A 15,607-nucleotide genomic window follows, 5' to 3' on the forward strand; every position below is an offset into this window, starting at 1 on the left:
CCTACACAGGAAATGACGCAGCTTATGTGGCGCGCGTAAGTTGCTTAGTAACCAACAACACAGGAGTGAGGCGGGTGCGCGCAGGACTTGCAAATACCCATCTGCTTATTTTAAGAGCTATGTCATTTAGTGTCACTGAGATAATGCTAGCCATAGTTTTTTTTATTAATATTGAATTCGTTTTTATTGTTGTATTTTCCGTTTTCATTTGATTTTTACTTACATTTTTACTAATTTTTGTTTTTGTCATTAAAAAAACAGTTTGTTTTTTTTGTATTTTTTTTCTGTTCATATTAAATAAGTAAATTAAACATTCACACACACACGAACACAGATTTAATTGATTTCTTTTCCAAAATGCACTGACTGCTCTAAAATATGAGACACCAATGTTTCAGGAGTTTAGGCCATAGGACATATAGGACAGAATAGGATACATGCTTATTCGATAACTGTTTTATTTCCTATTTTGGGTTTATGTATATGCTTTATTTTTTTAGATTAACTGTTTTTTCCCAGGCATTGTGAGATGCCAGTGTTTCCTGTCATAGCTATGCAAAGATTTAATTTCAAAAACAGTATCATAGCTATTAAATTATTTCTTTTTATGATTTTAAATCTGTAATTAACCTCAGATTGATCTCAAAGTAAGTCTGATCTTGTGGAGGCTGTGCTTTAAAGAGGACATCAGAGGCCCATTTTCCACAAGTTGGCATGATTCTTTAGGGTCTTCATGAAATGTCTGCAACATACTTTGGTTAAAAGTTCTCAATGGTCGTGTAAAACAACACCCTTTTTACCTTGTCAAAAACAGCAGTGTTCACAGCGACCCGTTCCGGTGCATGTCTCTTTAAATGATAATGAGCTCTGCTCACCCCGCCCCTCTCTTCTGTGGAAGAGCAAAGGCGATTTGCAAGTAATTAAAAATATATATAAAGTGTGAGATTTAATTCTTCTGGAGGTGCAGCTGGATCACGAACTGTGGGTACTGATCCATCCTTGAGTTTTAACTTTTTAGCAAAACCTGCATTGAAGTGTCCCTCATTCAGAAAGCAGACTAGAGTAAAATGATTTGAGCAGTCATAAACGAATTTAGGTGTATTCGGTGGCGCATTACCATCAAAAACAGAACTAATCCACTGTGTCCTCAGTGGCTCTGATGCCAGGATGTTCTTCTACATCCAACTACAAAACACCTGCATTGCTTACATGACTGTTGTCGCTACAGCTGCTCGAGCGCAGAGAAAATGACAGGCAGCGTACAACTGGCTGAGGGCGGAGATATGCAAATACGGGACAGTGTGTCAGCGGTCGTGGGTGGGGCCTGAGGTCATACTGCTACTGCTACTGTAAAGTTAACCCTACCTGGTTTACATGTTTGAAAATTATTAACAGTTGAAAACATTAGAAATTTACATTTTTGGTTAAAATAGAAACACATAACCTACTAGTAAATCAAGAAACCAGGTTATTACTCTAAAGTGAATGTCCCTCAAGGGTTTTAGATGCATCCTTCAATCACGTTTTACCTCTCTATAAACATTTACAGCTCTGACCACATTAGTACGGTTCACATTACGGGAGTACATGATGGAAAGCCTTTAAATCAAAATCCTTTACAGCATTTCAGAACTGATCCCATAAAGCAGAACACTGAAATCCTGCCACAAATCTGAGTCAGCATTCACACATCCAAAGCCAAATGGGTTTCTGGCCGGCACTGGCACAGGTGCAGATGCAGATGGTGACGCGCGTCAAGAGATGACAACTGGATATACCTTGTCAGAATCTCAACCCAGTTGAGCTTTGACCACGCGATTCCCAAGGAAAGGCACTAATCAGACGTTCCTAGTCCACCTGTATCAGATAATGAGGTGTCTAGTCATTTTCTCAGAGCTTAGCAACATACAGGTCAGGGAGGGAGGGACGGAGTGACAGTGAGTGATTGATGGGCGTAATTAATGCAGTTACCGAGTATAAGTGACAAGGTGGCAAGGTAAACACGATTATTCAGCCGTGCCTCCGATCTGGACACAGACAGAGTAACAATGAGCTGAATTCCAGCTTGGTAGGCACCGGAAGAAAGATCTAATTAACTCTCCCTATCCCCCTGCCTGCATCAGCACTGCTAATGACTTTGGCTATCTATTTGATTTTCAATTTATAGTGCACCTTATTGCACATGCCAAAGCTGAAAAATGTCCTGAGGAATAAAGTACCGTACGATAACACTATAGTCAGTTTGACAGGGAACTAATAAGGGGCATGTGCACAAGAAAATGCACTGGGGATGCTTGGAATTTGTTTATATTCACAGTCGAACCAGGGAGTTTTATCTTCACACCGGCTGACTGTATTAATCTCTGTTTTGAGAAAAAGCTGCTAAGTACATCATGTAATAGGCTTAGGAAAGTGTGACTCAGAGCAACCTGGAGGTATCGGTGAAGAGCGTGAATGGATTCGGCCTTTCAACAGCTCTGACACAGACACTATTCAAGACCCCAGAGAGTCCGATTTTTTTGTGTTCATACCTAATAAACAACTGCATCTTTCATGTAGCTCTTGATCAAGTGGATAAAGGGAATTACGATAGTCACAGTTATGACAACCTAATTCAACCTTAAAGGTATAGTTCAACTCCAGTCCATCAACACCTTGTGAAGTATAAAGCTGCCTATCAGTAAGAAACAATTCCATCAAGGTGTTTTAACTTTAAAGCATAATTTCTGGCCAAAATATGAGTCCATAATCCATAATAATGCTTCCTTCAGTGAAAAGGTCTATACCCTGTTGTCCTCTCACATCAATATCCACCGACGTATTGGTTTTGGACTGTTTTTAAACAGTGCTTGATCTGTGCAGATCTCTCCTGATTCAAAATATATGACTTTTTCACTGGAGAAAGCAGCACTATGTATAGAGGATTCGTATTTTAGCCAGAAGCAATGGTTTGAAGTTACATTTGTCTTGATGGATCTGTTTAGTACAAACACACAGCTTTTTTTATTAATTGATGGAATGGAGTCATGTGGATTTCTTGTGGATTATTGGGTTGTTTTTATGAGCTGTTTGGACTCTCATTCTGACGGCACCCATTCACTGCAGTGGATCCATTGGTGAGCAAGTGTTGTAATGCTAAATTTTTTATTTTTGAGTGAGCTATTCCTTTAATTTATTAGCCATTTACCACAAAACTAATGTAACACAATTGGTTACCCTTCAACAGGCCCATGTTGGCTGGTTAGCATCAGCCCCTGCTGGTGGAAGTTGGAACTACACACTCTGCTAAGAAAAATGAATAGAAAGTGTTTGATTTTAAAAGCTGTAAATGGCAGGTCTAAAAATACTGAAGAGTTTGAGATAAAGACTTTGAGATAAGTGAGCTGTAAATATGTATCTGTGAGACTGAAGGAGATGAGGCTTCTCAATGTGGATCTCATTTGTCTGCCGGTCACTCACTTGTTCAAGCGGCTCAGGTAATGTCATTGAATTACAAGGGCAATTTGCCTCCACTGCCAGATCTTGGAAACCGGTGGGGTCTGAGAAGGAACGTGAAAGGCCCTGCTTTTATTGCTAATGTAAATTAGTCCACATTCTTTAGCCTTACAGAGAGATGGATGGGTTCAATAAACTGATCTATTTCTTTGGCACGGTCTCTTATTTTCAACCATAATATATTTGTCCTCCAGGCAGTTTAGGATAAACAAGGTACGTTTTGATATACAGTGTTAAAAGTCCATATCCTAATATACAGCATCACTTGGTATACAGTACGGTACAATGAATCTGAGAGGTGTAGTTGTCTAGTGTAAAACCCTTTTTAAGAACAAGATTGTATATATTATGCAGTGTATAGACAAAAATATAGTATAAATACTATTTTTAATCAGTATATTATAGTATTAATATCTAAACATCCTTAAAACAAGAAATGCATAACTAATTCTCCTGAAAGTGAGCTTTAATCTGAAGTTTAAGCTATTTAGGTGAAGTTGAAATGTAAGTTAATTTATGCAATAAATAAATACATACAATTTATTCTTAAAATAAGTAGATAAAAAAATATTGTAGATAGATAAACACAAGATTTAGGCAGATAAATAGAAAGATAAAGACAAGATTTAGGCAGTATGTCTTGCCTTAAGCAGCAGCTTGTGCATTTATCATTTTGAACTGTCCTCCGTGTGCCCTGCAATATTTAATTTTAGCATTATATTCATAACTGTTTATTTTTATTACCTGTTATATTTATTGTTCATTATTTACTGTAGCATTGGGGAGACCTGCCACAGTTCCCAGCTGTTAGTGCCATTCTTTTTGTTATATGTTGCACCACTATTATGTTATATTTCATTGTCATTCTTACACACGATGTCCTTACTCTTGCCATAGCCTGACATGAAGCTTCAGGAAAATGCTTAGTCCATAAAACATGGAGGCTGTCTGCAGTTGACCTGGAAAGGGGAAAAAAACAAACAAAAAACAGCATTACTCCCATGTAATATTATGAATGCTCCTCTACATTTTCAACAAACACAACGCTTTAAAGTGAAGTGAATCCTTGCTGCAAAGCAATTTCATATTATGGGTTGTATATAATATGCCAGGAAGTCTCTTCATTTGTATTGATCTAACAGTTTGTGGTAACAAATACCATTAAAGCTATAATGACAAGAATTGATGGCTTGTGCTGTGTCTTCACTTTTGTTCAGAAAAAGTGTAATCAGCTCTCTTTAATGGCTTTAAACCACCACCATATTGTGGGACATAAACATTATCACTTTGTACTACAAATGATAAGCATCACAAAAATGGCGCTCCAACACCGTGTCCTCAGCGGAGGGTTATGTGGGGACTCTGCATGTCTAATTCTCAGTAGAGAAAGCAATTTGCAGCAAAAACAGCCGAGGATTACTTTTCCAACTTCCTTAACAGCTATCCAGTGACCACTTTTTTCTCGCACACCCTTGACCTTTACTAGTTTGCCTCATTCTGACTGTCTGTACTATTTCTGTCCTTATTAAACTGAGTGGCATGTCTCCCAAGGTGATTTAAGGCTTTTAAACATCAAGTTACAGTAGGGGTGAGAATCTTTAGCCAACTCACAGAAATATGTTCTAAGAACGTTCAGCTAACGTTCCCATTAAGTTATAAAAATGTTATTTCTGAATGTTCAAAACTTCTAGTTTAAAAAAAAAAAAAAAATCTTAGTATGTAATGCCAGAATAAAGGCTAATAATGACTGAATAAAAACAAAAGAATAATAATAAAAGAATAATGAGGATTGCGTGTCATACCTGGCCGAGGTGTGAAAGGTTCGTCGAGTGAGAGCAACAGAATCATGAATGGGGCAGTTTGCCGGGCCAGACATGAGACAATAGCATGCTGGAGAGCTTAAAGGGGGCAATAAATTATTTTATTAGCCTCTTATTAGCCTTCTCTAAAAACACACATGACATGGTCTTAGAAAATGTTTTAAAATCCACAGTTTTAAAGATAACATCCTCAAATTTAAAATGATGCATGAGTACACTTGTGGCTTCAGCTTCATTGTGTTTGTAAAACCATTTACCACATTCACATAATTTTTTATACATTTAAAAAATATATTCTTAATATTTTTATTTTTGATTTATGTTTTTATATATCTTCATATTCATAACAGTCCGAGTAATTCTGAGTCTTGAACAGTAAACTTTTAAGTGTCAGCTTTGTGAACATATGTTGATTATGTATCTAGTCAGAAAGACTCATAAGCAGCAACCTTTTTATTTTGGGTATGTCATTTATGTCCCCATGCCAAAGTAGGGGGTGGGGTTATGCAAATATTTAAAGGGGTCCTATTATGCTTTTTCACTTTTTTAATTTTAGTCAGTGTGTAGTGTGTATGTTTGGGCATAAAAAAGATCTAGAAAGTTACAAATCTCAAAGTCCACTCCAAAGGGAGATATTTCGTTTTTTAAAAATCCCTTTTCAATAACTACAGCGAACAGCTCGTCTGGACTACAGCGTTGGTTTCCGGGCTTTGTGATATCACAAAGCCCGGAAACCAACGCTGTAGTCCAGACGAGCTGTTCGCTGTAGTTATTGAAAAGGGATTTTTAAAAAACGAAATATCTCCCTTTGGAGTGGACTTTGAGATTTGTAACTTTCTAGATCTTTTTTATGCCCAAACATACACACTACACACTGACTAAAATTAAAAAAGTGAAAAAGCATAATAGGACCCCTTTAAGGATTTAAGGATTCCATTGTATGGAAATGAAATGTTAAACGAAAGTCCAACCAAAACGTTTCAGAAATAATGTTGCTTGAACAACGTATAAATAATATTTTTGTTATATAATAATAATAACTTAATAACTTTGAATGAATGTTCTATTAACATTACTGGAAGAACATTTGTTTATAACGTTGAGAGAACCTTACCAGAACGTTAGCCAACGTTCTGAGAACATTCCCTGTTAGATAGACACCTAAAAATCTATTTGATTCTGATTCTGGGAATCACAATATATGATACTTTGAAATAATCACAAATTAATAATAAATCAAAACAATTAACTAAAAATTACGAATTATTTACTAAATCTAGCTTAAAAACATACAAGGAAATATAAAGTAATAGAGGCGGACAAAGTACTCAACTCCATTACTTGAGTGAAAGTACAGATACTGCTGGTCAAATATTACTCCATTACAAGTCAAAGTTGTAAAGACAGATTTTTACTTAAGTAAAAGTACAGAAGTACTTGCTTTTTATCAACATTGGCTACCAGAAATCACTTACTCTGCCTTTAAACACTTAACCCTTGGTTAGAGTATTTTTATTTATTTATTTATTTTTAACACCAGGTAAAGCCCGGTTTTAACCCTGGATTAAACTGGTTAATCGTTTTATTTGTAATTATAAAAGTGGTTAGAAAAGGGGGCGCCAAATTACTTTATACAATCGGTGAACATTACGGCAAATTATCTTTCGCAACAAACAACCAATCACAAACTACCTCAGTGCTAACCTTCATAAGCTTTTAACTATTCATGAACTTTATTGTCGCAGAAACATCCACACGCTAGTTTCAGTATCTGAGGGAAACTGTTAAAAATATAGAACAGCAAAAACACACGATAACTGAGAAAAAAAAAGACTATTTCTTGTGTCTATCAGTGCGTTCCAAACGGGATATATCGCCCTCCGAAGGGCGCTTTGGAGTGAAAACAATCATAGCCGCCATATTGAAGGGTCGTTCCAAACCGAAGTGCTCAAAACTGTCCACTTCAAAGGGCCCTTCGGAATGAAGGATTTCGAAAGGGTACAACTGATGGACACTTCTGGCTCCCATGATCCTTTGCGCAGATTTCTTTTGCACCTCCATGTGGGCATGTGATGATGACGACGCAGAAGGGCACTTCAAGGAACAGTTGTTTGGTTCCCTACATCCTTCAACCCTTAGAAGCTCTCACTCCGGAGGGTAAACCCTTTGAAGGGATTAGGGCATAGAGATGAGCCCTTCCGAATGGAACACAGGGTTAGTCGGATCAATAAACGTCGCGACATTTTCACCTAGGGACAAGCAGTAAACGCGTCACGCTCGACACGTGATGTATTTGTCCAATCAAAGTCTATTTGATATGGAGGACCAATCAATCAATCAATCAATCAATCATAGGAACATAAACAAAGGAATAAATGACTTGCTATATATTTAAAATAAACAAATTTAGTCCTGAATTTATTTTTAATTACTTGCCACTTTATTTATTTCATAACCTGCTGCATAATATTGAATGAATATGCAAATGAAGCCGTATTATTTAAGTCCATTAAAATTAATCATTAATCAAATATCAGAGGCAGTACCTTTAGATGGCTCTGCATGATTAGTTCCATTCGTTTCCAATATTGCCAAGTGTTGGGAAAGATTATTATGGGTTGTTAATCATCAAGCCTATTTTAAGCAATAATCTGAGTTCACCTGAGTGTGAGAACACAGCAATTAGAAAAAAAAAATATTATTTTGACAAGGCAAGCAAGGTTGACCAATATTAATTTACACATCAGCCTCCAGAAAATTCTGTCCCTGCTCCACTCAGACGGAGCGTGACGCAATTTTGCACACGTTAAAAGGCAAAATTCGTAATATATGGAGCAAAACAAATTTCAAATATCTTTCACAGCCCAAACTTTTAATCAGCTGCTGAATTTATGAAGTCCAAAGGCTTCTTTTTATCAGCAAGCCAGTGTTATAGCCAAAACAATGTGCACCGGGCATACTGATGCTGCTCTTGGTATCGTCTGAGCCACTCTAATCTGATGCTGAACTTCCCTTTTATTATGGATGTCATTCCGCATCACCTGTCTTTGTTTTATGGGTCTAGCTGTAGCTCTTTCAAAGAGCGAATGGCGTGGGCGCACCACGCACGCACCTGTCAGCTCATTTTAGCGCTTGCTCCCCAGCTCAGCTGAGAGCGGCTGTGTGTTTATCCTTAGTTTATAATCGTCAGACCGACAGGCCGTCCCTGTGGAGCTGCTGTCAGACCACCGGGGACAGTATGTGACGCATTCCGCCCACGCACCAAAGGCCCTCTTCAGACAAACCCGGTACCTGCACCAGGAGGAGGAAGTCGGTGCTTCACTGCAGGAGTGAACTGATTTTTAGAGTCATTTCCACCTCCTTATATGGCAGGTGAGTACATCTCTCTCCGTCTTGCTGTCAGTCTCCGATTTGAACTCTGTCCTTCTCTTCATTCACCTTGAAGTCTGAAAGCACCTCCTCCTCCTTCTGTCTGGAAGATTCCCATTTCAATATCCGAAACCCTTTTAGTCCGACGTTACGAGTGCTAGTTGGCCATTAACGCTCACTCCCAGAAGGACACCAAAATTGATCATCTTTATCCTTCTGTTTAATCGTTCCTGACAATTTAGTGGAGTGGAAACCTTCTAATTAATGCATATACTTCTGAACTCACAATAAAAGGGTATTTTGAGTTTTGCGTAGCAGGGATGTGAAGTGGGTCCAAAATCAAAGAAATTTAAAGGGATAGTTCACCCAAAAAATGAAATTTTTCATAATTTACTCACTCTCCACTTCCAAAATCCAAATCTGCACGAGTTTCTTTTTTCTTCTATATTTTAAAGAATGCTGGTAACCAGTATTTTTTTTTTCATAATATTGAAGTCAATGGCTACCGTCAACTTTGGTTATACCAACATATCTTCTTTTGTGCTCAACAGAAAAAAAAGAATCTCTTACAGCTCTTTCTCACTCACCTCAACAGAGAGACTGTCAAAGAGCACAACTTAAATACACTGTCAACTTTACTTCCAGGCTACCAATCCATCTACTCCTCCCCTGATGTTTAAAAAGGATCCTTCAAAGTTCAGCTCTTTTAGCCCAGGGCTTTCAGACAGTTTGCAAGCTTTCACTAATGTGTCCCTCGTTTCACCCTCAGCTCCACACAGATTTCCCAATACCCAAGCCAGCTGGAATACTGGCGGAATTTTGTGTTTACCCTCTAGCCGCACCCTAGGGTCTATCTAACTCCCTCTCATCACACCCAAACAGCTGTAAACCTCTGGCTAACAGTGAGCATTTATCACTTTAATGAGGACATTTAGCTGTCGCTATTAAGGGACAAACCATTAGAATGCCAAAGAATTCCCTTTCTTGGTTAAGTGCCTGTGTTCCACTCAGGTGAAGGTAACCCAGAGTGCATATATGTTATATTCACATTTTCTATCTATCCGTCCGTCTGTCAAATCTATCCATCTATTGTTTTATATATCATTAAAAAGTATACAATAACTTAAATGATATGGTATTATGACTATAGAATTAGTGACTATAGTTCAATAGTTTTATATTTAACCTTTGTTTATTTGATTACATACTTTTTTTTTAAAATCATGTTTTTGTTTCATATGTGTGGGATTCAAATCAAACAAAATCCATAAAGCTATTTTAAAGGAATGGTTCACCCAAGAAATGTGAATTGACTCACCCTCAGGCCATCTAAGATGTAGATGAGTTTGTTTCTTCATCCGAACACATTTGCAGAAATGTAGCATTAAATCTCTTGCTCATGAATGGATCCTCTGCAGTGAATGGGTGCCGTCAGAATGAGAGCGCAAAAAGCTGATTAAAACATCACAAGTAATCCACAGTCCATTCATTAACCACCTGTAAAGTGAAAAACAGCATGCTTGTAAGAAACAAATCCATTATTAAGAGATTTTTTTAACTTCACACCCTTCCGCCCTTTATCCATAACATTGGTTTCTCCAGTAAAAAGTCATCTTGTCTGAATCAGGAGAGAAATATACACAGATCAAACACAGTTTACAAGCAAAAACAGTCCAAAACAGAACTATTTCTTTAAAAAACACAAAAATATGCTATAAAATGTTATGAATCTGACAACAAAACAAACAAACAAACACATAAGAGATGTCAACCATGTTAGGAAAAAAAAGTTACTATAAAGTGAGTGTGCAGTTGTTCTCTTTCAATTAGGAAAAAAATCAAAATAAAAAAAACAAAACAACTACATCCAATTAAAGCTCAAGCATTCACTTAATTCATATGGCTGAACTTACAAGACAAATGTCATCTTCCTTTAATTTGGTGCCCTTTTCTCAGTGGAATCATCCAACAGAGGCCATGATGTTTGAAGAGGCAGGAACATTCCTGATGAGAAGGGAAGCAATTATACAGCAGTTTCTCAACACTAGAGGTAGCGGCCTCGGGCCTGTCACACTTCACCGTCATGCAGAAAATTGGCCATGCTCAAGCTGTGAACTCTGGGAACAAATGTAACCAATATCAGGCCAGTATTCCTCAGCTGGACCAACTACTTTATGGCCAAGCAAGTGGATAAATTTGATTTGGCTAATTCCCAACTCTGCTTTGGGATATAGGTCATTGGCTCTCAAAACCAAATGTTTGTGTACTTTGAACTTTAACCATCAATAATGAATTTAATGTTAAAATGATATTACACATAATTAAACAGAATAAATAAATAAAAATATCTATGTAATGTAATTTTGCTCAGATACAAATTTGTCTTTTAAAGGATGTTTAGACACTTTTACAAGACAAAAATACTGAACACATTAAACATTGTTCTTTTTGCGCTGAAGCTCTCAGATGATAGGAAGTTGTGATGTAAAGTAGTTCTGGGCAGCAGTTCTCTATCATAAATGCATGAGCGAACACGACATTGACATTCTGCAGACAGGTCTGAGTTGTCCGATTTCCTCACATCGGCAACCAAGAAAGTGCATGACTGAAAACCCTCATACGAGTCGGCAACAGAAAATGTTCACAGCGGAAATTGGAAATTCTCACAGTGCTGTTTCTGCCGTGGTTGCGATGGGCATCCGAGTGGGATCAGAGATAACGTGTGCATGGCTGAGGTACGGATCTGAGCAGATGTCAGGCGCTGTATTGCTTGCACTGATTTGAAGTTTGTCAGTGGAAACAAATCTCTGCATTCGCTAAAAAGAACACAGACAACTTCTGCTTGTCGGTTTTATTTTGTTTTTGTTATATGCTGTTAATGTAGGAATAAGTACAAGACGATACACAAAAAAGTTGTACTTCAACTGTAGACAACTTTCTTCAACAGTAGTTTTAATCTTGTTTTCCAGTAATAAAATAAAGTAAATATCTAAACATCCTTAAAAACAAGAACTTAAATTGCTATGTGTAATGCTATCAACATATTACAATATGTTAACTTAATTTTTATTTTTTTGATAAATAGTTTGTTCTTGCAGCATAGACCTAACACATTTAACAGTGCAAGAAACTTTAATACAAGCAGTATTGCTTATCAATAAAAATGCATCTTGTTTAAAGGATACTGTTACTGGAACACAAGACAAAATGCTGATGAAGAAAATTATTTTTGCAATGGAGCAAAGGCAGGTTTTTCAAACAGTATTTACAAGGACAATGCTTACAATATTCAATATCCACTTCCAGAGGAGTCATTTGGCAGGATAGCATTTTTTGTCATGGATTTTAAATTATGAATATGTAATATTATGCATAATTTAATACATATGAAAAAGTATGCATAATCACACTAGACTAGAATGTGCTCCCTTTTGTTAGGAAATTGTAGAAATGTACATTGTATAATATGAAATCTCAAAGGGTGATTAGGGTGATAAACTGTTGAATTTTCATTTCAGTACATAAAATGTGACGCAATAAAAAAAATATAAAGAAATAAATAAAACAAAAACGAATAATTAAGGTAAGTAAAACCCAAATGAACCCCAAACAAATCAACAACAACAACAAAAGCTTGTGACAATTGCTATTAAAGGAATAGTTCACCCAAAAATTAAATTTAGCAGAAAACTTACTCACCCTCAGGCCTCTAAGATGTAAAGATTGTGTCTTCAATAGAACAGATTTGGAGAAATTTTGCATCACATCACTTGCTGACCAATGGATCCTCTGAAGTGAATGGGTGCCATCAGAATGAAAGTTAAAGAAACAGCTATAAAATCCATCAATAATGCATTTTTACTTTAAACCATTGCTTCTGGCTAAAATATGAGCCTATAATCCATAATAATGCTTCCTCCAGTAAAAAAGTACATCCCCTGTTGTCCTATATACGTTTACAACTGTTTTGGTTTGTGAACGGTACTTGATCTGTGCATATTTCTCTTCTGATTCAGACAACACTTTTTCACTGAAGAAAGCAATCTTATGTATAGAGAACTCATATTTTAGCTGGAAGCAATGGTTTAAAGTTAAAATATCTTTATGATGGCCTGGAGTTATGTAGATAACTTATGGATTATTGTGATGTTTTTATCAGCTGTTTGTACTCTCATTCTGACGGCACCCATTCACTGCAGAGGATCCATTGGTGAGCAAGTGATGTAATGCTAAATTTCTCCAAATCTATTCTTATGAAGAAACAAACTCAATTACAACTTGGATTGCCTGAGGGTGAGTAAATTTTGATCAAATTTTCATTTTTGGGTGAACTATTGTTTTAACAATTCACTTCTTTTAGTTAACTTAATTTTAGTTAAGTTTTTACCTATCTTTATACTTTACAAATGTCAACAACCTCAGAGACCTGCTCGTATCTTTACCATTATGAAAAACAGCTCAGCTGTGCTGGATATTAATACATCGAACACGACCTGACCTTCACAAACCCTCATCAGATCTGTGTCCACTCCGGGCTCCTTCATTTAACACTCGCACGCGGGCACAAACGGTAATCACAAACCGCTGATTGCAGCAAAGAGACGAGAGAAGCAATCAGGGAGAAATCTCTCATTATCATTCGATCACTCTGTATTCTATAAATCGAAAGGCACAAGCGATGCAGATTTTGATGCCGTATCACCAGAAGCAGCAAGAGGAATGTGACACGGAACAGACATATTGTAATGCAAATGTCAATCACCCTGAAAATGGATTGTTTCAGATGAAGGATTATTTTGCGCTAGTCTGACAGCTTCTGAAAGCCTGAATGTTATGATTGGATGACTGCTGTTTGACCAAAGCAGATGAGATGATAGGAGAAACAAACACTTGACGGCACAGATAAAGTCAACAGGTGATACGCACTTGGGAGTGTCCAAGCATTGTTTTTTTTAATGGAAATGAAGTTGTGCAAATATCAGACTACATTTATCAATCTTAAAGTAACAGGCCAGCTAAAAATGAAATGTCTGTGATTATTTATTCACCCTCATGTCATTTCAAACCTGTAAGACTTTCTTTCTCGAAACATAGAAAGAAGAAATTAATTGACCAGGAAGAAAGTAATTCAGGTTTGTGTTAAGTAAATGATGTTTTCATTTCATTGCTGGGTGAATGATTCATTTAATGCTTACAATCATCTAACATATTGAAACAGATGGCAGCATGCGGATATAGATTACCACTGTGCTCTAATATAACAAGGAAATTCTGTAGCTTAATTATCACATGATTTTGACTGTCGATCAGACAGTTTATCCATTTTCAGTGTAGTTTTGGGGTGAAATTTGAATGAATAAATGACGTATACACATCTGATCGCAGTTCAACTAAATGTAGAATCACAGCATCCAGTGCTGCACAACAGCTTTTAAAATTTGTAAGTAATAAAGTAAATCTAAAGCGCAGCGATTCAAGCAGGGCTCCGGGTGGCATCCACTACATCGAATCATTAGCGTTCTCTGAAGTACGCACACTAAAATCAACATAAATAACAGAAAAATACACAATCCCAGAGGGTTCCCAAATAAATCTCAAGATGATGATCCGTAAAGTACTCGATATGTTACCTAATGCATCCTGACTCGCACAAAAGGGAAACATGTAGAAATTGACACGTAGAGTCCTTTTGTAACAGCCTGCAAAAATAAAGGCAAGCCACTCACATCGAGAACATCCATCTGTACACATAGAAAGAACGGTGTTAAGTCTTCATTTCTACAAAGTGCTTGGCGTTTTTCACAGTGTGTGATTTCAGCAGTCTGCCGTGTGATTTACGGCGCTCTGACACTATTGTTTCTGTCCCAAATATGGCAGATGGAACACCTAAATACAGCGGCAGCTGAATGGGCTTGTCCAACTTGCAAGAGTGTCACACTTTGCAGGCGCTCCATGAGCTCAAAGGTAAGTGAAGTCTTGTAAAGTATAAAGTGAAAACAATATTTGTGGTATTTCACCACCCATAATGTGTAAAACTGCCACCGAATCTTTCTGGGTCTCACCGCATTTAAATAAACCTCAAGTGCACAGTTAAAGATTGGTGCGGAACTCTCCACCTCAGTTCAGAGCAGAAACATTCCCGCAGAGAAACTCTGAGGGGTCACTTCCTATGGAAGCCTGCATCATTTCCTGTTAAAGCCAACATCAAGTGAGGATTAGCATAATTCTGGCCTCCACCCTCATGAGGTGGAGGGCCATATGGGCAGCGGATGGGCCTCGGTGTTGAACACGTACTTATCCAGACTGATCAGCTCGTTGTCGTCAGAGAACAAGAGGAACAGATACTTCAGCGTCTCGCCCAGGAAGAAACTCTCCATCTTATCTCTGGGCGCGGGGTACACGGGGTCACGGACGTTACTTATGGAGGTGTAGCCCCCGCTGGGGACCTGGGACAGGAAGTGAGTAAAGAAGTCAAGTTTGTGTTCATTGGGCACTGAAATGTTTATGAATGGGACCAACAAGTCAATTACTGTCATTTTATAGCTGATTACAGATAAGTGGATGATATCAAAATTCTATATTATTTTGTCAAAAAAAAAAAATCCCCTAAAAACTAGAAACTGCTTAACTTAAAAGTTACAAGTGAATTGAGGCATCAATTTTGAAGTTTGCCCAAGGTTATATTTAAAGGGGTCATATGATGTTGCTAAAAAGAACATTATTTTGTGTATTTGGTGTAATGAAATGTGTTTATGCGGTTTAAGGTTCAAAAAACACATTATTTTCCACATACTGTACATTATTGTTTCTCCTTTCTGAAACGCGTCAATTTTTACAAAGCTCATCGATCTGAAAAGCGGGGTGTGCTCTGATTGGCCGCTATCCAGTGCGTTGTGATTGGCCGAATACCTCAAGCGTGTGAC

General features: G+C 37.4%; 1 protein-coding gene across 2 annotated transcripts in view; it reads right to left on the reverse strand.

Annotated features, from left to right (window-relative positions):
* Positions 1-13,013: 13,013 nt before the first annotated feature.
* Positions 13,014-15,607, reverse strand: part of man1b1a (mannosidase, alpha, class 1B, member 1a) — an 18,113-nt gene continuing 15,519 nt past the window's right edge. For both annotated transcript variants that reach the window (XM_016551900.1, XM_016551901.1), the window contains one exon: positions 13,014-15,130. In XM_016551900.1, the coding sequence (XP_016407386.1) occupies positions 14,924-15,130 (207 nt within the window). In that variant the 3' untranslated portion in view covers positions 13,014-14,923. The remainder of the gene's footprint in view (positions 15,131-15,607) is intronic.

The sequence above is a fragment of the Sinocyclocheilus rhinocerous genome, unplaced genomic scaffold (genome assembly GCF_001515625.1).
Source record: "Sinocyclocheilus rhinocerous isolate Xijiao unplaced genomic scaffold, SAMN03320098_v1.1 scaffold585, whole genome shotgun sequence".
Taxonomy (NCBI): Eukaryota; Metazoa; Chordata; class Actinopteri; order Cypriniformes; family Cyprinidae; genus Sinocyclocheilus; species Sinocyclocheilus rhinocerous.